At 41.4% G+C, this 26,329-nt stretch overlaps 1 protein-coding gene across 1 annotated transcript in view; it reads left to right on the top strand.

Annotated features, from left to right (window-relative positions):
- RBFOX1 (RNA binding fox-1 homolog 1) overlaps positions 1–26,329 on the top strand; it is a 1,143,576-nt gene that overhangs the window by 246,956 nt on the left and 870,291 nt on the right. The window contains exon 3 of the mRNA XM_041462423.1: positions 18,358–18,390. Coding sequence (XP_041318357.1) covers positions 18,358–18,390 — 33 coding nt within the window. The remainder of the gene's footprint in view (positions 1–18,357; positions 18,391–26,329) is intronic.

Raw genomic sequence — 26,329 nt, 5'->3', positions numbered from 1 at the left:
ATGCCCACAATATTTAAATCACAATTACAATAGGGAAGTTTTCTGATAAGCACAATTAAGATAATTTCTTTTTCTGTCACTTCATGCTTCTAAATTAACATTTTTTGCCTCCATTTGCATTTGGAATTAACTCTGTTAGCATCATTTAGATAGATAATATTTTGGCAATGATGAAAGTTTTCTGATTTTTTTCATTCCTTTATTATGAGCCTTGCAAGGTTTCCACTAGCAAGAAAGATGTGAAGTGTGAGAACAAGGGAATAATAGGGGAAGATACAGCTTCCTCCTTTCCAACAACAGGATAATGGCTATGACGGGTCCTGTCCTTGAAAGGAGAAGTGGAGTATGTCTCTTACAAGTCAGAATATAAAAAAAAAAAAAATCAATAATACATGTTTTCTGCTAGTCAGACTTTCCTAGTATCCTTTCCAGTAGGGAAATTAAGGAAAATGTTTTAATTATTTTCAATTATCTTTGCACAGAAAAACAACTGTGGAGAAAAATGTGAATTGTTTCTCTGACAATTGGTTTTCTGTAGTGTACACAGCAGTAAAAATAACTTAATTGTGTAATACTTTCCAGGAAATACATTTTTCAAATCTCCTAGGTAGACAGGGATGAGATTTTTTTTTTTTTTTTTTTTTTTAAAGCTGGAATTTGTGTTAGGCTCTAAATGCAGACAGAATTCCAATTGAATCAGTTTCTTGCAGAAGTTTTAGCCCACGTTTCTCTACAGAAAATTCCCAGTCACCAGAATGCAGAGGATGCCTCACCTCTTGTGCTATCCCTTGGCATGTTTAGGGGTGACATTAATTTTGGCTCAAGTTTTTAATATTGATTAAAGCCTAATTTTCCTGTGAGTGTGTCCCAGGTACTTGGTCGCTCCTCTGTTACCTGTGACTTGTTGTCTTTTGCATATTGTCAACAGTGAGTTTCCCTTTAGGGTGGAATGGGAAAGTCTGGAGCCTCAAAGACTCAGAGTAAAGACAAATTCAGGGCTAACACATAAATATTAATTGAAAGGCTCTGTAGAGGGCTCCCAACTTTGTTGCATAGGTTGAACTCTGGATCAATCACTCCAAACTGAACTTAGAATTGCAACGTACAGTTTTTACTTTTGATTTTGGACTTAGAAAAATGGACTTTGGAAATGGATTTTGGACCTTGGAAAAATGGACTCCTTGCATTCTTCACATGGATTCAAGATATCTGCATCCCTCCATCTCTCTCTCTCTCTTTTTTTTTTTTTTTTTTTTTTTTTTAAACTAGAGAACACAGTTACACAGTTCTCAAAAACTAAGGCTAGAGATGATAATTGATTGCCTTGAATAACCTCTTCAGCTTGACTGGATCTCCTGCTAGTTTCTTGCTGGCTTTGATTTCAGCATCTCTGTCAGGGCTCTTACCAGACCTCTGAAGATCTGATGCTATTGTATGAAGATCTATTATAATAATTTATCTCCTGACTGTTGCTGCAATTATCTAAGTTATAATTTAGAGTTCCACAGGAGGCTGGGGGCCATTAGGTTTGCAAAAAGAAATACCAGGTACAATTTCCCCTTGGATTTTTTTTCTTTTGCAGCTGATTAGTTGTATTGCATTGAACCTTCAGAAATCTCAAACCTTCAGAGGCTGGCACAGAGTTTTTTCCTTTTTTCTCTACCCCTCTCATGATGTAACTCTGCAAGTACTTTTCCAGTCCCTATCCAGTGTGCCAACGAACAAACCCAGTGATATTGCAGGGAATATTGTTTGTGTATTCACTGAAGCTGCCACTTCAGATCTGAGAGATTTGCATCTGACAAGTTAATGTAAAGATTTAAAAAGGCTGAGGGGCCTCCATCATTGGCAAGAAATACTTTTACATTATTTCATTTATTATCAAGATATTACTGAGTCACAGGATAATTGGTGTGAAAACAACAACTTGTCTGAAATAGTTTTACTTAGATTGGGATTTTTCTATGTGTCTGAGGAGGCTTAGGGTTGCTATTCCACCCACTGTACCAGCATTTTATGCAAAAAAAATACCTTCTTTTTTTTTTAATATATAGTTTTCTAGGGGAAATAATATAAGCAGTAAAACTGCTGAAATGTCAGAAAAGCCATGGTACCAGCACTCCTGGCATGGCAGAAGTTGCCTCATTCTGCAAAATGCAATTACTCCTGATGAACTGATGAACATTTTAGAGTAATATATGGAAAACATAGGTTTAAATATTTTTTTAAACTCCTTTAGGATTAGTAACTGTATGAAAGACCTTTGAGAATTAATCCAGATTTTCTAAGTCAGAACTCAAAAAGGCATGTGAAGTGTTTGAATTGTTAACATTCAATAACTGACTTTTCTTTAGAATGTATCCAAAGGAACAGATTCATTTAACTAATGACTGTGTTAATAATTACACTTGGAAATTTGATTGATTGCAGAAAATAACGCCAGCAGGTTTGAGAAGGCTCAGGTTGGTGCAGGAGCTGGGCTGAGGGAGGAGTGGTTTGCAGGAAGCTCTGTTCTCCTTTCTGGGGAGGAAATCTGTCACTTTTTATGTCTTTCACAGCCTAAGTTCAAAACTTGACAGCAATAACCTTCCAGCTGTATCTACATGAATTGGATGTTATGGCTTCAATGAAAGACAATCTCGTGTGAGATTCTTTTGGTTACATTTCAAAGATTTATTCAAACTATATGAGGTTTTGTAAGAAAGAAGCATAAAAGATGATTTTTTTCCAGGCCCTGGTTGAATAAAGCCCAGAGGCTTAAGCATGTCATTGTGAGCCTGTGACTGGACCTGTGCACAGGAATGAAATATTAACATCATCTTTACAACAGGTTTATTCTTATGACTTGGCTAAAGAATGGCTTCAGAGAGGTAATTAGGGAGAGAGACTTTTTATGAGTTAAATGAAATTTCCTGCACAGAACTGGCATGAGATTCATGCAGGAGGTTTCTTTTGCTTGTCAATAATCTGTCCCCAAAATGTTACAGAATAGCTAATTTAGGTAGGAGAATACTCTCCAAAGTTCTACAGTGTGTAGTCTGTTTGTAAGCTCCATAATGAAGATATTTCTCTCTCCATTAGTTGATATTTTCAGTTTCCCAAGGAGTTCTGCAGGATGTTAAGGACAGAAAAGACTCTTTGTCACATCATATGAAACAGATCACGAGCGTGAAGTCTCTGAACTAACCTTTCTTCAAACAGCATTACTGCAGGTCAGCAAAGTTCAAGGATTCTTCAGATCAATCTTTTTCTGTTCATGTGCAAGAGAAATTTAGGACAGAGCTTATTGTCGTGAATAAGAAATATTCTTGGAATCTAAGCTGCCAGAATCTCCAAAGTGCACACTGTAAACATTTCACTGCCTCAGTGACAGCTAAGTGAGGATGCCTTGCTCATTATCCATAAAGAATATGTGGCACAGATGAGCCCAGAATGTAAATTTCTAAGGAAATGGAGAAAATATAATTCATTTTTCATGCAGAAATGTGAGGTTTTTTTTCTTTTTCATGCTGAAAGGTTCATGGAAAATTAATTAGGAGAACTCTAACAAATGTGTTGGTAGTGCTGTAAAAGTACTTTTCAACACCAAAGGAAATAAGGGAGGCTGCAATCATTGAGGTTAAATGGAAAATGGGAGGAGCAAATGGGCCCTCAATAGTAGCTGTTCATTATAGAATTTTTAAATAAATGCTAGAAATTATCAGAAATGTAAAGAGGGAGATACAGCTTACTGCAGTGTGGTATGAAATGCAGTAACTTTGTTAAAATTCACCAGAGCTTCTGAAGATTTGTTAGCATTTTGCAATACGCTTTCTGAAGGGAAAGGAGATGGTTGCACTCAGTGCATCTTAGTGAGCACTGTCACAGTGATATCTCTGTGTGCACTTACCAAAACTACAGCCATTGCAATGACACATTTAATTTTCCTGAGAGATGAGGCATTTGCTGCAGTGCAGAGAGAAACCTGTTTGTTTGCTGGCAGGTGAGCTGGGGCAGGCACGATTTAAGTGTCCCAAAACAACGAGAGGCTGGTTGGTATTTCTGGAGTCCTATCCATTATTTACAGTTACTAGGCTGTGAGGGTATTTGCAGCAATGTCACACTAACCTCCATGAATTCTTGATTGAGAAATAAAAAATTAACAATATGGACTGATGGGAACACTGGCGGATAGAGACAAGTGGTTTTAGAGCAAGCACAGTGCAGTGCTGGTAACACAAACACACCCCCAACATCTCAGAGCAGCATTTAGTGCTGCAGAACTTCCACACAGCATTCCTTCCATGCCAGCCCTGCCCTTCACAGCTCCCCACACAGCTGGGACTGGAGAGGAGTTGGCTTTTCCTGCCATTTCTAGATTTGCGGGGTTGTCTAAACTTCCCTCAGCCATGGAAACGAGACTCAGAGCAGTGTTTGAGCTGCAATTTCCCTCTAGCAGGTAATGTCACATTATCCTTTAGCAGCCTGAGGAGCTGCTGGGCCCCTGTGCCCCCTCCCCTTCTAGGCAGGGGTTGTTTCCCTGAGCCTGGCTCTGATTTCCTCAGGAGCCCCTCTTTCCCTGGGCCCCTGTGCCCCCTCCCCTTCTAGGCAGGGGTTGTTTCCCTGAGCCTGGCTCTGGTTTTGGGGCTCCTGAGGAAATCAGCAGAGCTGGGTCCTGCTGAGGTGACAAACAGCCTGCAGCCAGGGAAATCACAGGGCAGGTGACAGGCTCACTTTGTTAGCCCGTGGAATAATGGTGATGATTAGTCAGAAGTACAAAAGTGAAAAGCAGAAGTCTTGTGCGAACAGCCTGCAGCCAGGGAAATCACAGGGCAGGTGACAGGCTCACTTTGTTAGGCATTGGAATAATGATGATGATTAGTCAGAAGTACAAAAGTGTAAAGCAGAAGTCTTGTGCGGTTTGTTTCTTAGTAAGAGCTGGAGCAGGAATTGCCTGTGATGCCAAGGCTTGTGCTGAGCATGAAAAAAGCCCAGAAGTTTCTCTCCTCAATTAGGTAAAAAGACACCTCATAGGACCTGGGGGACTTCACCTCAAACTTAAGGATAGCCAATTGGACAGAAGGCAAAAAGTCCAGCCTAAGCATTTCACTAGGAAAACAAGAGAACAAAGAAACTAATGGCTTTTGTGAGGTGTTTTACCAGAAGCAAGAGCCTCTTGCCTTGACTCGGGTTTTCTCTGCAAAGACCTTTGTTATTTTGCCTTTTATTAAAACTTTTCTGTTTCCAACACTGCCACAGAAGCCATCCTGCTGATTTGATGCCATCTGAGGTGGCTGAGCTATCTTGGGTGTGATATAAATCTCCAAGAGCTTATAAGACCTGGCTCAAGGAGACCCTTCTATCAAGGCTGGAGTGGAACACGTAGGTTCCGTACAGTGCAAACAGCTGTGTGCTCCTGACCCTCTCTGGCTCTCATCTGGGGCATTGTGTGGGGCTTCAGGGATGCTTCTGGGTTCTTTTTATTGCAAACATCAACTGCCACTAAAATCTCCTTCAAGTGGAACTGAGTTTTATTTTATATTGACATGATTTCTCTCTCCAGAATCTGGTTGTTGGTGGTTTTTTGCTGGTTTATCACCTTGAACTGATGGAGCCCTGCAATGTTGCCTTGGTCTAAGCAGAAGGACCTGGCTCAAGGTTCATAAGCAGGAAAGCTTTCATCTTCTTTGAAAGGGGTCTTCAACAAGACCTGGTTTAGTATTAGAGCCTTCTGATCAAGAGTGCTTAAGGGGTACAATGCAATTGGAAAGCATTTTCATGGACTTCTTAATTATTTTTAATCACCCACTGTACATAAATCCTGGAGTGGAGAGCTTAAAGAAAAGCTGATTTATTTTTGAATATTTTTTGCACAGGGAAGATTCCTAAAGACAAAGCTATTTCTGCAGGACCCTTGAGGGACACCACTTGTTACTGCATTTTATTACATTGCTTAGATTAAATTTCTGGAATGTGCAGAATATTATCTGTACACTACCCTGCTTTTTAACCACACCTTTAAAGTCAGAGGAGCTTCTCCTGAAGAGAATAGGTGCTGCTTATTGCCACTTTCTGCTTCCTAATTTAAGGCTTTCAGTAGTGCCCATGTTTAAAGTATTTTACATAATTCATTGCACTGTTTTCTTCCTGCCCTAGGAAATTATAAGCATCTCTTGCTGTGATCCTTCACTCCAAGGATTAAGACTCTTTTCATATTCATAAATGTGAGGAATTCTAATAAGTGGTGTGTCAGTGAGCTCTGGGTGATGGTCAGAAGGGGCAGGGGAGCTCTGAGGGTGGCTCCTGCAGCACTGCTGGAGGTGCCACTGTGCTGAGGGAGGGTTTCTAGGGGACATTTCAAATCTGTTTGTCCAGCTCCCAGGGATGAAGGTTTGCAGCATTAAACACAGCCAGGAGACAGGTATAAACCTACTAATGATGAGAAATCAGGAGTGAAGGATTTGAATAGCTTACATCTGCCTTTGAGACCGAGTGATCCATCTCTTATTTTGTATGCCTATCAGTACTGAATGAACAACAGCTGTAGCTTAGAAACAGATGAGACTTTCTCTTAGGAAATGCTTCTGTTAAGGGCTTTTTACAGCCCTGTCACAGTTTAAATGGACTTTCAAGCTGTGCTGGTGTTAAGTCCCCTGTTTGAGGCTGGGCTGATGGAAGAATTGCTATCCATTTCCAGCTACAGTGACTGTCGTGTTGTCAGAAGTTCCATATTTTAAAATATGACTCAAAATTCTGAATAGTCTGACACATGGCACTTATGTAGCCAACTCTTAGGGCACTGATGCCTTTTCTGTAATTCAGTTTGTAGTAATAGCTCCCAAATATAGTAAAATTCCTTTAAAGGAAGTACTTTAGATAAAACTTAACAATACTGACCACAAATCTTAAACTTCCCCACAGGTAAAGGGGCTGTGCATTGCTTTATCCTGGTGAAGTACCTCCCTGCTCTCATCCTGCTGATCTATTCCCTTTTTTAATGCTTTAATGCATTGCTGCCATGAGGTTATTAAGAAGAAAGTGTTTGTTTCAGTTTAGACATCAAACTACCCCCATTCTGCTCCCTTCCAGTGGTGAGGCTGCTGCTCTCCCTGCTGACTGGAATCTTTGGGAATGGTGGTGCCTTCCTGCTGTGCAGTTTACCATGAGAATCTCACACCAGGTTAACAGAGCTATAGATATGCACCCTCAGCTCTGAGTCCTCCCAGCAAAAAGATGGAAAAATACTTGATTATTTCTACCTCGGTGTAAGAGAGCAACCTGAACTGGAGAAACACTCACGCTGTGAATGTCAGGGATAAATAGGCAGCTTACAAATGGCATTGAAAACTGTCTGTGCTGCTGAGAGGGAAAAAGATTTGGTTTCTTATTGTTCTGCTGGCTTTGGGTTGATTTTTAAAAAAGAGAAAAGTGGCGTGTTTTGATGAGGACGATACAGAGCGATGGCTTTGCAAAGTGCAGCTCTTCTCTTCACACGTTTGCCTTTGAGACTGAATTTCTTAGGCTGGGCTGCTTGCTTTTGCTCAGCTGGTGCAGTGACAGCCAGGAGCAGCTCTGTCCTCGTGCAGCACGGGCCGGTGGCATTAATGTGTCAACATCTGTTCGCTACAGCAGAGGTACCACGACCTTGCTGTATCATCATTAATTTCCCCAAAACAAACCAGCCAGAACTAGTGCTGGTAGAAACAATTTGGAGAACATCAGCACATAGTCGAACTTCTTTAGTCTTTGGCATTGATGGAGGGGTTGTGGCTTTTGTGACCAAAACTTGTCAGGACCATGAAGGTAGTGCCTTGCTTTGCCCAGGGGTGTTGCCACATTTCTCTTCACAGAGAAAAAGCAAGGCACAATTCTTCCCAGGAATATTTCTGGGATTCACATTCTCTGAACATCAGAGAAAGGAAACACAATTCTTATCACTTGCTGTGCCTGTGTTGTGCCAAAGTAGAATAGAATGCAATATGGAGACTGTTTACCCAGAGTGAGGGTGTTTTGTTTCCTTGGCCTGTCAGTGTCAGGAGAGTGTGTGTGTGTGTTGGATTGTCACGGGACAGTCACGGGAGAATCAGGGATGAGTGCAGTTGTGAGCAAGGGTGAGTGCAAGGCAGATTCAGTTTAGAGGCAATGTATATAGTATAGTGTAATAAAGTTATTAATTAGCCTTCTGATGATGGCGTCAGATGCATCATTCTCTCTCCCTCACCTGCGTCGCAGTCGCCCCCTTCAATACAGGGGCTGTGGACACACTGGTCCCAGCAGGAGACTCATCCCTGGGAAAGGTGGGAATGAGCATCCCAACCTGAGAGAGCCTGGCTGACTTCACAGGCTGCATTTTAATCAGAAGGCATGGGAATGCTGGCAGAGAGCTCCGTCTTTGTGCCTCACGGCCTCGAGCACAGACGGAGAGATGATGGAGGAGGAACATGTGCCCCTGGGACATGGGAACTGGTGTTTGTACCAGGCCAGGCCTTCAGCCCCTGGCAGCTGGGGACAACAGAGCCCTGCCTGTGCCACTGCAGGACCACACTTTGTGTGTGGTCCCATTGCTGTCCCTCACAGACACCCCAGCTCCAAAGAGCCCCCTGAGAACCGGGAGTATGTGATGGTGCAGCTGATGCAACCAGGGGGACCTTGTGTCTTAGAAGGATTTATTTGGGAGGGGATCTCTGCTGCTCAGAGCAGGAGGGCTGAGAGGCCACTGTTGCCCATTGCTCGTGGCCCTGGGGGTGGCTGCTGGGGGCTGAAACACCCTGGGCCACCACACTGGCCAGTCTTGCTGCCCAGCTCCTGCCAGAGCTGCTCCTCACACCTGTGGGACTCTGAGCTGCCCTGAGGATGAGGGGCAGAGAGAACCCCTTTGTGCATTTAAGCTCCTTCCCTGAACAAATTTAAATGAAGGTAAATTGTTCCTTAGCCTTGGGTTTGGCAACAGTTTAAATTTAAAGCAGTTATAAAGGTATAATTGAATTGCTTTGTCCCACAAGCTCTAATGATGGCAAATCAGATATACTTGTATAAAAATGAATTATTTATTAAGACAAATGAACAGACAAAAGATAACAGATGGAAGATCTTAATCAGAATTATTTCCTATACTGCATAAAATTAAAAAAATATAGTTGATTAGAACATCATAACAAAGTCAATGACATCAAGGTACTTATATTAAAGCTGTCAAAATAAATGGTATGGATTAGGAGTTGAATGTAACTTACCACCAAAATAATGATAATGCACAGATTCCCTCACTTAACCCCAGGGTAGTGATCATAGAGCAGGCATTCCTACTCATGGGAGAAACTCCACACATTTCCAGGAAAACACATGGAAGACTTCTACTTTGTGAAAGTTTGGTATGACTCCTGTGGTTGTAAAGTGGATAGAAATCCAGCTTGTCACATGTTCCTTCAGACCACGATGTTTACTGGCACTTGGGAGATGCCAGCCCAGTGCTAACCCCATGGCACCAATATAACTCCCTGGGAGACATCTTGTCCTGTTTGAGTTATCTGGGATAACTCAAATTTTTGTTATGCTTAACAAACTCAATATTTGTTATGCTTAACAAAGAACAGATGAGATTTTATGGGGGGTAGGATGTCCTGCTACTCCTGTTGATGGTAGTGGCTGCTGGCAGCATCACCTTCCTGTTGATGCCTTAGGGTTTAGCTTTTATATTTTTCAGATCCTGTACTGCTTTAGTGTATAACTCTAAAACTACATAGCCTGTCAGACATTGTTCTCCCATTTTATTCAGACAAAACAATTCATCTCTAGGCCTGAAACTCAAGGACACCTCATGGTCTCAGGCCCCAAAAGGTATAAACAAAAGTTTGTTGTGGGGGAGCAAACTGGAGGTAAATGACTTCATTACCTGAAGCTGTAATTGGAGGATTAACCCCTGATGTGTAAATGGACCAAACTTACAATTGTGTGAAAAACTCGTGCCCATTGTCCATCCTGGGTGCAGCCTCTGGGAGGCTCCTGACTGCCCAAAGGGTATCTATTGGATACACCTTTAATAAATACCTGCTTCTATTCTCTTAATCTTGTCTAGCCCCTGTTCCAGGTGGCCCCTCCATGACCTGGGCAGTGCTGGGAGCTGTCTCAGCCCTGGCAGTGCCAGTACCCAGCTCCTGTCCCCAACAGAGGCAACGAGCCCCCGAGGCAGCTGAGGCTCCAGGGTGTCCCCGGGCATGGCACTGCCCCCACCCTGCCCAGCACCCCCAGGGCAGCAGCCCAAATTCATTCCAGGGCTGGAATTTTGCAGGAGTGAGGGCAGCTGGGAGCTGGCAGGGCGCTGCTAATGGAGTTCCTGGGTGGAGTTCATCCCCTCTGACCTGGTGTTTGGGAGGCTGATGGTGTGTGCACGCCTGGCTGCTGCACGGGGGCAGGGGGATGCAATTTTCAGGGCTAATGATTGTGCTGACCTGGTGTCCTCACCCAGCTGCTTTCTATTACTGTCGCTGAACTGGGACAGGGGAGGCTCAGGGGACTGGCTTTCTGTAATGAGCCGGCTGTGCAATTACAGCACTTACTGCAGGACACCGGGCTAAAGCTGCCTCATTTTTGCTTCATCATCTATTTTTATATTATTCTGGCATAATGTGGGCATTCTGAAAAATGTGAGTTTATTGCTCCTGGGTGAAATGGATAGTGCTAATAGTGCTGCTGAGTGTGGTGAGGGAATTGTTTCATTGCTGCCTTTTCACTCTATCCTCTTGCCTTACAAAATTATTGGCACATGAAAAAAAATCAGCAGAAATCTTTTTGTTTATATTTATATTCCAGTTGGGTTGTTTGTTTGTTTGTTTTTCTTGCTAAATTAAGAAGGGAGCATTAATGTAATTTTTTAACAGACTCCGTGGAAAAGCTGTAGTGGCTCAACAGTTTACTTTAAAATGCTTTGTTTACCTTGAAGTTCAGATTTAGTTTATTGCAGTTGCAATCTGGATCATGAATTTCTACCATCTAATAAGTGTGAAATCCTACTTTTGCTGACTTCTAGAAATTGTCAAGATTATCATAGGCAGCAATGCATGTGGACATTTTGCTAAAGGTATGGATAAAGTAGGTTTAAGTTACTTTTAAGAGAACAGCAAAGACCATACATTTTATTGCACACAAAACCTGTGTAATTTTTTGTGGTTAACTTATTGTGTATTGATGTTTTCTCTCATTACCTCATTATAAGAGTAATGGATTTATTCCCAATATTAAAGAGGAGCCATTTGGAAAGTTCTGTGCAGGTCAGGTTGCTTTGTAAAAGTGAGTTCAAATTTCAAAGAGAAAACCATGTTGTTTTCCATCTGCTTTGTACCAGACGCACAAAATCTTTCATTAAAATAATTGTATAAGTTAGTTAGAACAAGTGTTTCAGGAATTGTTTTCCTTTTTTTAATTTATTTTAGAGTTTATTTGGTTCCACTACAGAAATTTTTTAAAAGATGATATTATAACTGAGACTTCATACGTTAAGTGAACTATCCATGATAACTGCTCCACATTTTGCAGACTGATTTATAGAGTAAATTTAAATTAAAGTTCTTAAAAGGCCAATATTAATTGAGCATCACAAATACTACTAGGATGTAGTTAAGAGCAGATATATTTTTCACCAACTGCTGAAGTCATTGCCTGTAGACTTACTGAGTTAACAGAAATTTGGAGTAACCTAATGCTGTTATCCATAGCAGTAAATAAACTGAGCAAAATTTAATTAAAGATACATATCTATGAAATATGAGTCTTGATTCCCCCTGTTCTCCCTTCAGCATATTCCATTCAGGTATGCCTTTAATAGATTGGATTTTTTTTACTGGGCACTCATGGGTAACAGCCATAGGTTGTTATGTTTAGCCTTGTGGAAGCCCCAGGGAGCTGATCCTGCAGGATATCCCAGGAATTTCTCACTTGTGCTTTCAGGAGCAAGTACTGAAGGGCAACATTTTATCCTCATAGCTTCTGTGGGGCCCAAGACTTGGCTTTAAAAAATTAAATCTTGGCTTTTAAAAATGTAGGTGTTCATTTTCGTGTCCCAGGCAAAAATCCATCTGAGAGTTTTCTTTTCTAGAAAGTCTCAGTTTGGCTATCTTGATTATATTGTGAAGAGAGGAGTTGCTATAAATAAACCTCTTAAATCCTTCACAGACAATTATAAAAAAATATCCCGGGTGTTAATCAAGAAAAATAATTTTAGTTTAGAACTTTATTTGAGCATTAGTCAGAACAAGGGTAAGAACACAAATGAAAAAGCTCAGCCGTGATGAATTAACATTTTTGGGTCAAGTCCCACCTTCCTGATGCTCAGGAGCTTTGGTGACCATTAAGGATTAGGTTAATAAAGGGTCATGTGGGGCTTCTTGGTAGTCGTAGGTGGGAGTGGGGATGTAAAAGTCCATTTTGCTTCACTTTCCAGAATTGCTTTTTGAAATCAAGGAGGGAGTGAATAAAAACTGATGAATTAGCAGGAACTGCTTTAGCAAGAAGGTGATCTCTCTTGCATGCATATTTTTCTATGCTTTTGATAGAGAGATTCAAATACATTTAAAGAATAATTTAGATTTATAGCTATATTTATCATGATTACTTCACTAAATTTGGCAAGAGGCATGAGAATTCCATGTTTCAAAGGCACAGTGCTTTAGGAAGTGAAATATTACAATATGGTTTGGCTTATTTTTCTAATTTTGTCAACACTAAAAGTGCCAGACAATACATTGCAATATTCCAAAAGGCTTGTTGGTTGGTTTGGTTTTATCTTTTTTCTTTCTGCTGTTCCCCTGCTGTTGTTTATCACAGTGGAGCAGTGAGATTACAGGTAATTGTTCACATAATGGAGTCAGAGCTAGTGAAGAACACAGCACAGGGCTGGTTTCTTTGCAGCCTGTCTTGGTTTGAAAAGACAGGTGTCTGCTAAGGAAGGCAGGAGCCTCCCCTGAAATGGAAAATGTAAACCCCCTTCCTATGAATTATTATAATTTTGAAATTAAGGGGCTCTCAGGCAAAGATATGGGAGCAGGAATAACAGTTTTTTATTAGGGAAGAACAATAAAAATAGAAAAAAATGCAGTAATACAAAACAACACTGCCAGAGAACAGGAACTGATCCCCTGTGTGTCAGGGTGGTGGCACAGCCCCATTCCATGGGGCTCAGCCCTCCTGCAGTGCCAGCTGTGCTTCTGCTGGAGCAGGGATCCTGCACAAGGCTGGAGTTTTCCTCTGAAGCTCCAGGGCTGCTGGAGATGGGCCTGCTCTCCCTCTGGGAATGCAGGGCAGGAGAAAGCTGCTCCTCTGGGAATGCAGTGGGCAAAGGCTGCTGTGCTGTTCCAGGCTCAGATTGTATCCAGGTAGGAATGCTTGGCTCCTCCCCTGGGCGGAGCATCTCCCCATGGGATGATGGAATTTGATCAGCCCTGCAGGGACACTCAGTGGCCATGGACAGCAGAGATCTCCTGGAGGGAGGATGGGTTGTGGGAGAGACAAAGAAAACTGCCCCATGAACAGAAGTGCCTCACCTCTGGCAGATGGCAATGGAATACGCATCCCCAAACCACATCTTACAACCCAGGCCACTGCCATAAAAGAGCTCCAGCAGCTCAGGTTCTGTTCAGTGGCCTGGACTGGGAGCCACAATCAGAAATCTGCTCTGAACCCTGAGGAGCCAGGCTGGCTGCTCCAGGCAGACAAAAACTGGGAAAAGCCAGTGGGCAATCAATATCCCATCCCTCCCAGCCCACAGCTGGATTCCTAATTTAATAAAAGGTTGCGGCACACTGATTATCAAATTGTGATTTTTTAATACTGCCTGAGCTCAGTGAGACAAACTTTAAAGGTAGAATTTCACATTTGTTCAGATAAATGCCAGCACATCCACAGGACCTTGTCAAGTCTCTGCCCCTGATCTCACCAGTGCAAATCCTGCTGAGCTCCCTTGCAGGGTATTATTGCAGCAGTTTCAAGAGTGGTTAAGCAGTGGAGGCGTTGGTCTCCAGGACTATCTGTCAGATATCTTTTGTTAAAAAGAAATAAAATTAATTCTGTCTTGGCATTAACAATTCCAATTCCATTAATACTATTTCTAGGTTACTATTTCTAGGTTTATATCTTTTCTTCATGCTTAAAATCCTCTATGCCTGTTATTCCAAACAAGTTTCTAAAGTTCAAATTGCCAAAGATTGTTTCCTTTAGCATATTTTAAATGTTTATTTGCAGCATGATTTTTTTCTAGTCCTGGCCTCATTTTTTTTCTCAATCTTTTCTTTCATTCCATGAGAACCTGGGAAGGAGGAAAGATATTAAAGATAAAAAGAGATTGGTTTTGTTTTTTTAAATGTATAGGATTCAGATTGATGTGGGAAAGTGAAAAAAATTTTTAAATGTCTTTTTTAGAAAAATTAGTGACAGAAAAATGGCTTCACACTGGTGTGGGTGAGATGGGACAGTTCAGTGAAATTATCACTCACCTTCAGGCACAGGATGGTTGAAAATCCTGGCTCAAAACATGTACTTTGCAATTTTTTCCTGGTTTTTTTTTTCTTTGAACTTTGACACAGGGAATTTCTTGTACTTTTAATACAAAATTGATACTAAATGAGCTGTCCAGCCTCATGTTTGAGGAGCTTTCTTTGTTTAAGACAGTTTCCTTTCTTTCTTTTTGGTAAGGCATTGTCTTGAGATATGTAACAAATAGCAGCTGTTGCCTTCCTGGTTTAGAATGGCAAATATTGTCCTCTGCTCATTCTGGAGAGAGAGACTATGCATACACCCCAGGACAAGACCTTTCTAAATGCTAAAAGCAGTAAACACAGTTAAAAAGACTCTTTTTGCAGTGTTATTACCATGTCTATGGTTTTGTCAGTATTTGCAGGATTCCTCATGCAGAATGGGAAGTTCTGCATGGAGCACAAGTTCCAGGAATAGCAAAAAAGCCATTTTTAAAGATGTTTTCTGTGTCACATCTACCTTGTAGCACAAGAAGAATAAATTGCATTTTGCTTGGGAAAGTGACATAAACCCAGGGTTTTGTTATGTCACAGAGGGATTAGAGAGAGAGAGAGAGAGACAAGGATCCCTCACCTGAGCCATAATTCCTCCTGGTGGAATTGCTGTGGTTTCAACTAGGGCATCAAATGTCATGGGGGGAGCAGCAGGAGAGAGAAAATGATGATCCCTCACAGGACTCGTGGGGCAGAGCAGTGGATTATTGCAGAAGGGCATCTGCAAAGGGAAATGAGGTGAGCTGATGATGACACACCTTGTCTGCAGCACAGCTCTCCTCTCTGCTCCTCCCTGGGCCCACTTCCACCTTCTCCAATAATTAGCTTATCATGGACACATCACTCCAGGTGCTTCCTGACCCAGGATTGCCTGGGCCGGGGGTGAATAAATTGGCTTTGTGTCTCGGGTGGCTTGGCTGCAGATCTTAGCTCTGCCTAAGGAGCCTGAGGGCTGGCAGTGCCTTCTCAGAGGATTTAATTGAGTGATCACACTGTGACACACAGACACTTCCTCGAAAGCCTCAGCAAAGGCTGGCTTGGAACTGCAGTTCTTTGTCATACCCATTACACTGCTCCCATGTCTTCATTCACTGCTCCTCAAACATGACAGCAGATACAGCTGCTGGGCTAGAAATTACATGTTTTGGGAACATGGGGGTGGGAGTGAGGGGGAGGAAGAAATCAGTCCTACAGATAGAATGATAATTCACTGTGTTAAGACACATAAATAAAAATCACTGTTAAAACTTTTAGATAATTGTCAGGTCTTCACAGACTAACAATAGCCCATTAATTTAATGAGTGTTGTTTGACCCATAATATTAAATGAATGTGTTTTACTGTTTATTAATTCAACATTAGCTTGAGGAATGCCATTATTTTAAGTAGAAACACTCCATCTTTGTCTCCATTGCTGTAGTGGTGAGGGTACTATCAAAGATCACAATCCCTCTGGTGTGAGGATCGTTTTGCAGAGTTCCCAGAATAACTGGGGGTATGTTCCTGTCCCTGTGTCCAGCCTGGGTGCAGATGTTCTCTCAGCTGTGTAGCTCTGGCTGCTGCAGTATTTCAGCAGGACAACTCTGCTGTGACAGCCTGGCACCCTGACCTGCTGTACCAGGGGCAGCTGCTGCTGCACTGCTGGACAGAAAGCTCCTCTCTTTGCAGTGTCACTGTGTTATTTGTCATTTTGTTTGATAATTTTTCATTAGTATGCTTGGCCTAAGAATGTGCTAATGGAATTTGATAAAAAGGTAAAGCTGGGAGGAATTGCTAACACAGAGTGTGTTATCCAGGAAGAGATGGATGGGCTTGCAGACTGAAATAAAAGTGAATTAATGTTAGTAATACTGAGGAAAAGGTCATGCTTCTAAGAACTAACTGGAATTCAGCTGCTGAGCAGGGATTTATCAGACAATAACTTGGAGAAGAAAGATAGGGACATAATATGTCCAGTGGTCCAGCTGACCACTGGGAGACTGTAAAGCACCAGGAAGGTACAAAAATATAAAATAGAAATACAGTCTTTGGACACGTAAGGTGAATTATTAAAACAGAAGAGTAATTGCCTTGCAAGGCATTAGTGAGTCCTGGCTGGAATAGTCACATTGTTCAGCTCTATTCACTTTTCTTGCAAAGCTGATTGAGGGAGAAGATAGGCACCTTTGACAGAGGGTTTAGAGCAGGATTTATGGCAGCTGCAGGAAGCTCCACTCCAAATTCTGGTGGTTTAAGACAGGTTTTTGGTGTATCCTCTACAATATGCGCTTTTAGTAATTTGTCTCCAAGAAAGATGTAATTAAATTGGTATAAGTGGAGTGTAACTCTATGAGTCTATTAGTAGAAAGAACTTTTTGTGAGGGGATGCTACCAGAGTGACCAGAGGGAATGCCAGCAGGGAATGGATGGGATGGCTTTTTGTATGGTTTATTTTGAAAAGGAAAAATAAGTGCTAACACTAAAAAATATCGATGAAGAGGATTAACAACAACAAAAAAGGCGATAGGTTGTTTGTAACTAAATAGAATTCAAATAAGGTCAGTTGTGCTCGTGTGAGAGAAATTCTTGAACAGCTTCAAAAATCCCATTAGTGACAAAGATCCACATTCCAAATAGAGCTGAACCTGGGTTTGAATCAGGTTAAATTAAATAACTGTTTGTGATTGCAGGTGCCGTGTCGTGTTGTGACAGGAGTTCATTTTCATTCCTAAATTCCTTTGAAATAAGTTTTTGATGAATCCACAGATGTCTTCCATTGAACAGCAGCTCTGCACACAAATTTTCTCCTTTGCTGTGCAGGCTGAGCTCTGTTCAATAAACTGTGCTCTCCTCCACCTTCCCTCAGCCAGGGTCATGGCTGGGCACTCCTCCTCCTGCTCCTGGGAGCTTGGGAGAACTGGGGATGTCCTTTAGAAGTGATGATTAACACCAACATAAAGGAAGATCTATTCTCCTGCAGACAGAATTATAGCTAGGTGTCAGTCTGGAATTTGTGAGGAGACTATTAAGGGCTTTTCAACCTAGTACAATGGTGACAATATTGTGACATAAAGTTCTAACAAAGATTTTTGTCTTACAACATGGTTAAACAGCCTTCAGAGTCTAATATGAGCTTATTAACTTCCTGTCTCTTGTTTGACCTATGGCAGTGTATATGTGTCTTAAAATGTTTCAGTTCCTTTAATATAAATGATGAATTTCTCTCTATTGCCAGCAGTGGGTTTTGTGCAGTTTTTCACAGCAGTTGACTTTGGATCTCCCTGGTGTTGGACACTGACCTCAGCTGAGCTCAGTGTAACCCTTGAGTGGCAGAGAACTCGGTGATGTTTGTGCTTCAGGGCAGCTTTGGCTGCTGGAAGTCAGCCCTGGAGCTCCCAGGTGGCCAAACCCTGGGCACCTGTTCCCAGCAGGCTGTCCCTAGTGAGAAGGATCTGGCAAAACTTCCTTTGTTCCGCTCCAAATGGAACGTGGCCTTCAGACTGTGTTGTTTCTACCACTGTGGAACTGAACTCTTTTCAGGGTGTGTCCTGGGAATTGTGTCTGGGTTGGAAAGCTTATGGTTGCATTGCTCTTCATCAACTAATTAAAAATAAGTAGAAATATAAACATATTTTCCCAGTTCTCTTTTGGTGTATTTCCTGGAGTTTTACCCAATATTCCTAAATTTTACTGTTTTAATATATGCCTGGTTTTGCCTTCTGAAGTGCATGAGAGATGAAGAGTCTCAGTGTGAAAGACAGTTCTCTTCAGTTCTGTTCCCTCAAGCCATCAGAACCAATTGATGTCAGTTACCTCAAAAGCCAATTAATCCCACTCCTGTTTTGCTGGATCAATACTAATGCATTTTTCCTGTAATTTTCAGGTTTTGACATCGCTGGATGCCAGCAAAGCTGAGGTAGGAAATTCTGTCTTATACTGGCGGAATGGTAATAGCTCTCTGTGCTTCTGATAGAGGGGCCAGCTTGCTTACAATTTCGGGGTGAAAGTTTAAGTTACTTCAGGATGGCATTTGTGCTCCTTCTAGTGCTTAACAAGCCAATCTTTGGAAATCTGGTCATGGTATAACAATATTTAAGCTCATAAAGCCCTTCTAGGAAAGTTTAGCCATTGTGCATGTCTTTCTGAAGGTTTCCATGGTATCAAAACCACACAATTCAGAGGCTTGTTCAGTGTTTTATTTCCCAGCCCCAGAAGGTGCAAGCTGACCTTGCCCTGTGCCCTTCCCGTTTTCTCCTTTGCTCCTCAGCCAAGCTGGCTTGTACCTGCTGCAGAGGTGGTTCTGGGGCTTGGCGCATGTTCTGTCCCCCTCCACACCTGCTTTGCCTCATTCTTCTTGTACCACATGCCAGGAGCTGCTGGAACAGACTGGAGCATGGAAGAGCAGCTGGATTTTGTGCTGAGCTGAGTTCTCCTTGAATTCTGGAGTGCCGTCGTCAGTGTTGTGCGTTAGGTTCTTGACATTGCTGCGGGTTAGCTTGATCCTTTTGGACTCACATTTATTTTGTCAGTTTTCCTCTTGATGTGTGAGTATTTCTGAATGGTCTGGAGGTGTTCTTAGAGGTGAAAATATCCTGATTATTGAAGTATGTTTGGAATAACCGACTGCTAAAGCAGAAGTGGCAGTCCTTTGTGAGCACAAACGTGTTTGAATGCATTTGCCTCTCCTGAACAGTGCTCCTGAACAAGTCACTGCACTTGTAATGACTGGCAGATATTTTAATTTGGTGCACAGTGCCTGAGTCATTTATTTGTAATGTCAATTGGAAGCTCAGAGTGTTCCTCTGTGAAGCCCTTCTCGGACTCACAGTAGAGAATCCGTGGTGTGCTCCAAAGCTAATGTTTAACGGTGACAAAATATGTAGGTGACTCTAACTGCTGGATAAATTTTTAATATGAACCTTTGGTAAATTAAATTGCATTATTAAAGAGGATAGATAAACTGTGCTAGTTACTTTAAAGAACACGAGTTCACTTGCATACTGCAAAAGAATGAGATCATTCATTTTTATTTAGATTGAGACTGTAATATCGGTGTTCAATGTAGCTGGTCTGATTCAATTGCATACTTGGCTTGTCTCAGGGAGTTTCAGCAGTAGCATTTGTATCTGTTTTTGCACTGTTGCACTGTTCAAATGTTTGGTGCTGTTCTATCAGGAGTCATTTTCAGTTTCTTGTTTTGCAATGGGATTTTGGGGCTGAGATTTTTCACTGTGTGGGTACTGCTATTGACTCTGCTGCCTTCTATGCAGTCTGTTTTCTTATTTATTTGTCAAATGTTCTCATTTACGTTTTTCTCTTGTGTGTGTAAAATTTTGGGAATATTGCAAGTTTCTGTGTTGGCCAGTTGAATTGCTTTGTTTGTTAGTGCTCTATTGATTCCAAAACCTTGAGTTAACATATTGGCTGTTTTTTAAGAGCTCACCAGCTGAGGTTTGCACCAGCTGTAGGCCTGCTGACTTTGTAGGCACAGATCTGTGTGTGAGGTTATGGCTGGGTGCTGTTTCTCCCATTCATGAAAGTGCTCAGAAGGATTGCCAAAGTTCCCCAATACAGGGCAAATCTTAATTGGAGGTAAAGGGTAATTAACTATTTTCCTTAATCAGGGCATTAATGTTGTTGGGAAATATCTGACTGAGTTGAGTGGAGTAACTCACGTAAAATAGCAAATAAAAAGATAACAGGCATGCAGAACTGCTTGATGGATTTTCAGCTTGAGGGAAACGGTTCCTTTGTCATAATGGCAAGCTGCTCAAAATTTCTGCCTGGAAGCCACACGGGCACAACACCACAGTTCTGGTGGGGTTTGGAGGCCTTACATAACTGTGGGGATGACAGGACACACAGGACATTTCCTCAGCTTTGAGAATAGTGGTCCTGAGTTTTGCCTAATTTGATTTGATTTGATTTTGCTTTATCTTTGGGTCTTCATGAACAGTTCTGAGAAAGCTACAACCCCAAATCCCCTTGTTCTGGCTTACCTTTGTGTCAGGTCTTATCTCATTCGAGCCTCTCCATTGTTTGCTGTTGGAGTGCTTGTGTGGAAGCTCTCTGCTCTGCTTTTGAATAAAGAAGCACTTAGGTTTGTTTTCTAAAATCTTTTATCAGAGCCTCTACTTGGTTGCTCTTGAACTGTTGATCTGAGTAGTCTTGAAATTTGTTTATTCCTTTTTCTTTGTTCTTAGGTGACACTGCTGTGTTCCCTTACTAAATTTTGTATGAAGTCTGGATGAAAACTTAGTGTGTTTGTGCAGCTCCTGAATGTTTTAGGAAGAAACAAACCAGCTGGGTTTTGTTCTAAATGCTGGTTGCCACATAGCACCACAGAGATGAGAACATCTAGAGGAAGCTGTCAAGTGATCCCAGGACCTTCCTTCCTTCATTTAAAACAAAGGGACAACAAATAGTGACAGAGTCAAAGCTGTAGGCAGCAAAGCCTTCCAAAAATAATTGCCAAATCTGCCCACACCGTGTCTGTTAGGGTCATAGGCTTGTAAATATGCAAGTTAGAGGTATCTTAAAAAGGAATAAGTTATGCATAGGTAGTCAAACACAAAGATTTTATCACAGCTTACCCTGGTTTCTTGTTCAAACCCATAACAGATTCTGTTAATACTATTACAAAATGGGCCTGAGGTCAGTCTCAAATAAAGCTGTACACTGTAGCAATTCCCATAACACACAGTAAAATAAGTTTTCATGTAATTTGCTGGAACAACAGTTTGAGGAATGCTTTTTTTCCATTCTGTTAACTTTATCTATTACAGGTATATGGCATCTAGTCCTTTTATTGTTTTTTGTATGTACATTTTTCCCCATGAAAAGATGTCTCATTCAGCAAACTATTTGACTTTCCAGAGTGCTCTTCCTTCTAATTAGCAGTGAGAATAAATGATCTTTATGTTAGGCAAAGCATAATTTCTTTTCCTTTTTCTGAAACAAATGGTGTTACCAAAATAGAACAGAGAAAGCTTGTTGTGATTCCTCTTTTCCTCTGCAATATTTGAATAAATGATACAGTGAAGTTCAAGGCCTTCTTGTGAGAAGTGAGAGGTCATGCCTGATTGAAATACAAGTTCAGCATAACTGTGTGTTAACTCTCTGCCTGCTTTAATGGGAGGAATGTCAAGGCAGCCTATTTTTTACTCTCATAAAGAAAAGGGTGCCAATATGTCTCAATAAAATGGAATCAAAATCAGCTCAAAGCCCAAGGAGGTTGTTAAATCACAGTTTACAGGAAACCTCAGAATAATAAGGAGAATATGGCTCTAATGATAACAGAAGTGAGTCTGATTTATCCAAGGATCCATCAGGTCCTTGATGACCGGGAAATGTCACTGTTAAGCCCCCATATCTCTGATGTGGCAGGAACACGTCAGGCCTGGGGAGCAGAGTGTTCAGAAAGGGCCAGCACATGGATTCCCTTCTTCCACCCTCTGCTGCTCCCTGGGTGGAGAGAGGAGAATCCACTGGCAGGACAGACAATTTCACTTGTTTTTGATTTGTTCCATGTGTATGAAAACCCTGTGTGCAGGAAATGTGTTTGCAGGAGCGATATGAGCGCACACGTGCGAGGTGTCTGTGGCAGATACGGCCTGAAAGCCTCCATGGGCCGTGGTGTCGATGATCTTGAAGGTCTCTTCCAACCTGGTCATTCTGTGATTCTGTGAAGGGTTTGTGCTGGCTCACATTATTGTCTGCTTGTCTTGCACTGCTCCTGGGGGCCCCCAGCCCATCAGGCTGTGCTGCACACTCTGCCCAGTGTCTGACACACTCTGGAGGTGATGCAGAACAAGAGAAATGAAGGAATCTTGTGGTGAGGCAGCAGCAGAGCTGGGGTCTCACTGCCAGCAGGACCATACCTGCTTCTGTTACCTGCTCCTGATGCCAAGGTGAACTAATTCCTTTTGGAAAAGGAGTCGGTGAGATGTGTGTGTAAACAGATAGCAGAGTCTGCTCAGGAGATATGCCTCTACCAATATTGTCCTACAGTGACTGCTTTGATGCCTTGCAATGTGCTCTGTTCCTGCTAGACTTATAATTCTTTCTGCTAGCTCATGAGGAATTTTTAAATTCTGTTGGCTGTCTGATTGATTTCTATGGGAAAACTATGATATCAGTGGGAACTTTATCTGGGGAGAGATGAATGCTTGGTTGGATGCTGTCAGGGTAAATTGCAGGTGCTGTATAAAAACATAAAAACATGTCATTCAGCCTCCCTCCCCTCCCTGCCCTACTTTATTCTCCCCAGTACACTTAACATGCAAGGACCTCGTGTGCCATCACTGCAGGGGATGTGTGTGCTCAGGACAGGAGACATTTCCATTTCTATTTTCAGGTTGTTTTTCAGAATGAGTGAGTGGATTACAGCTTCTCCCCGTTCTGGTGCATCAATACTTTGCATCAGCCACAGCTTTTGCTTGAAACTGTGCATTGTTAATCTTACCCAGCTCTGTATTCCCTCTTCCCTCCAAGTGGATTGAGGCATGGAGTGATCAATCATGATGACTAATAAAGAATTTGCTATTAGTATTTTTTAAAGTTCCTATCTTTAGGATTCTTAGCAAGAAAATACTTGCTTTTAAAGAAAACTACAAATATATAGGAGTATAGCATAAAGTTTTCCTTATAATCATAATTTTGATTATTTTGAGTGTTTAAAATCTCTGTAGTTTGTAGTGGGACTTCAGAATATATCAAAAGGATAATTATTGCAGTAAGATTGTAATTTTTGCTTGGTCTGTTGACTTTAGATTTGGCTAAATCAAGCTGTCACAAATAGTGTATAAATAGGTACCAGTACTTTTTCTTAAAAAGGTAACAGCAATGGTGCCATAATTCTGCATGATATAACTAAGAATATTTATAATTGTAAAGTGTAAAATCAAGACTTATAAATTAAAATTATTTTTAATTTTCAAGCTTTTAGATCTGAACAGTTGTAACTGTGCAGAAGTTGAGATTTTGATGTTGTGACTTCAGTTATTTCCACTAAAAAGTATTTTTCAACCATGCAAGCTGATTAAGGGTCTGAGCTCCCAGTGAAAGGTGTCTCTGGGTAACTCAGTGTCCCATATAAATCCTGCTGAGCTCCTTCTGTGTCTTCAGATCCCAAAAAAACCTTTGATTGGCAGTGTTGGGAGCTCCCAGCTGGAGCAATTATCCTGACAAGTTAATATGGACATTGCAAACGTGGCAGGAAGGAAATTCATGGCAGTGTGTGCCTGGAGGGTGACCCTCGGATGTGCCTGGGGTGCAGCCCCCCCTGAACACACCAAATACCTGCCTTCACCAGGATTTGATGGATTCCCCTCCAACTTTTATTACCAAAGGCAGAATCCTGACTTCCTTTTGTAGTTTTGAGGTTTAACCCCATTAGCTACATAGAGATGTAAAAGGACTACACAAAATGGATGGAGAAGAATTATACAAAGTTTTCATCCATTTTTAACTTGAGCATGAATTTCTAGGATTGTGCTCCTTCCCTCTGAAATCCTGTGCAGTAATTTTAAGCTGTGCAGTGTGAGAGACAGTCTTGCTGCAGCTGCTACTGTAAAACCTAATTTGCTGCATAAAATATGAGAGCTATAGTGAAATATGAGCCTGGAGAGCAACTCTTTTGATCTTGAGTAGTCAAAAGGTTGGCATGTATAATGGTATGAAAATAAATGATGTCAAAACTGTAGGATATAATTTATGGTTTGGGGACTACTTTACTCATGGAAGCAGAAGCTTCTACCACTGAAAAGTAAGTAGTTCAACAAAAGATAATGAATGGAAATTACAAACTTTCATAATCCCCCTGATAGAATGAATTGTGCAATACATCAGTTTAAACACAACCAGTTGTCTAATTTACTGGTTATATATTATTAAATAGAGCATTTATAATACATATATGATTGGAACTTGAGTCTTCATTTTGTATTTCTTTAAATAAGTATTTGGCTTTAATTGTCATCCAGTTTGGCAAGGACTTGGACACATAAATTACCTTTACTCAGGTCAAGTGACAAAAGCTTGGGTCTTGTAAGCTTTTAAAAAGGTGCTTTTTGAGGTGTCCCAGCACAGCCTGAAGAGTGCCCAGGTGTGTCATGGTGCTCCTAGGAGAGGGATCACAAAGCAAGGGCTGAATATTTGTTGACTGCAATCTTTACTGCTATGATACCATGCAGGCTCTTATGTGTGCCTCTGGTAGCTGAGACTCTGTTGCCTACATGGGCTTTAGACTTGGGATATTTTTTTAAATATATGTATGAAAAATGGTCCATGGACTAATTCAGTTACCTCCATTTACTTCATTCAAAGTTGCACAAACTTCCCCAATGAAGTCTCTATATCTGCAAACAGTCTTTTAACTAGGCTTGGGATTTTGGGAGTTTGGTAGTTTGGGTTTGGTTTGGTTTAGTTTTGTAGTTAGTTTGGTTTGGGTTTTTTAGATTTTTTTTCCCTGTTTGTTTGTTTTGGGTGGTTTTTTTGGGGCTTTTTTTTTTTTTTTTTTTTTTTTTTTTTTTTTGGTTGGTTGGTTTTTTTGAGCCTCTATCTTTCTTTTGAGGTCTGCTTTGTGAAGTTTCCACAGGCTTCTCTTTTGTCCTTCTCTCACCCAAAGGCTGCCCAGTCCCTTTGGTCATGGCTCCAAGGCTGTTCATGGGACAGGGGGGACCCAAGGCTGGCATTGTGGTGGGTGTCACTGCACTTTGCAGAGTGAGCTCCTGCAGGGGAAATGTACCCAGAGCTCCCCAGGCTGATGTGGCTGTTTGGATTCAACCACTGAGCCTGAAACTGGAATTCTCCCCCAAGGATCTAAAAATTGCATTCCCACCAGCAACCACGCACCCCCCCACCACCACTCTGCCCAAATCTGTTTGGACAGGACTCCTAGGAGGCTTCTGAAGAAAATGAGATTTAAAAATGACAGCAGTGAGCCATCCTGCATGCCTTTTCTGTGGGTGTGGATATAAACACGCACATTCCATGGACATGCGTCTCCAGAATGTGTTTCAGTAAAGTGCAGCAGGAATTTGATGGTGACAGAAGTGAATATAAGCTTGTCTCACTAAAGGGTTGGTATTGACTTGAAAGTGCACTTTGTTTATTGATTCTGTTTCTTGCTTCCCTTCCACATCCTCTTGCTGAATGCTGTAAGTTTTCACTGCCTGTGGGAGAATCTGGATGTGTTTTGATGAAGGTTTTAAGGTGCTGTATTAATCACACTTCTGTCAGTCCTCAGTGTGGATTTCAAGAATATCAAACTGTCACAGCTCTAGATGGGCTATATTGATCTTGATGATTAAATCAGCTAAAAGAAACTTGATTTCTAAGGGAAAACTTAATATTCTCAAAGCTCAAATGTCTCCTAAATATTTATAGGTGAGAAAGTTGATCAAATACCTTTGTTCTCTGATGATTACAGTGAGCAGCAACACTTAGTTCAGATTCTCATTACAGTGATGTGATGTAGGAATGTATAAATTCCTGTGTATGTGTTTTCAATCATGTGAATATGCAGAGGTAACTTTTTTCTTCTATCTTGGCAAGGCAGGAAGATAAATAGGTAAAAATGTGTATGTGTTTAAGCAATAAGGTTGGTTTAATGGTTCTTGGGGAAAAATTTCCTGTGGTACACAGAGTCGTGACTTGATTGAACAGGACAGAATCATGCAGTTCAATTAATGTGCAAATATGTGTTCACTGAACTTTCATTCCATTTATCACATGGACATGGAAATAGGGTCATTTTTTATCTCTGTATTATGTATATGACATCTTAGTTTGCTTCTTGCATGCTGCTATGAGGAAAATAGCAATGTGGCACACCACAGGCAAAAAGAATTGGA

This window comes from Pyrgilauda ruficollis, unplaced genomic scaffold (genome assembly GCF_017590135.1).
Source record: "Pyrgilauda ruficollis isolate IOZ18807 unplaced genomic scaffold, ASM1759013v1 scaffold16, whole genome shotgun sequence".
NCBI classification, from domain to species: Eukaryota; Metazoa; Chordata; class Aves; order Passeriformes; family Passeridae; genus Pyrgilauda; species Pyrgilauda ruficollis.
This window is presented reverse-complemented; position numbering and strand designations above follow the sequence as displayed.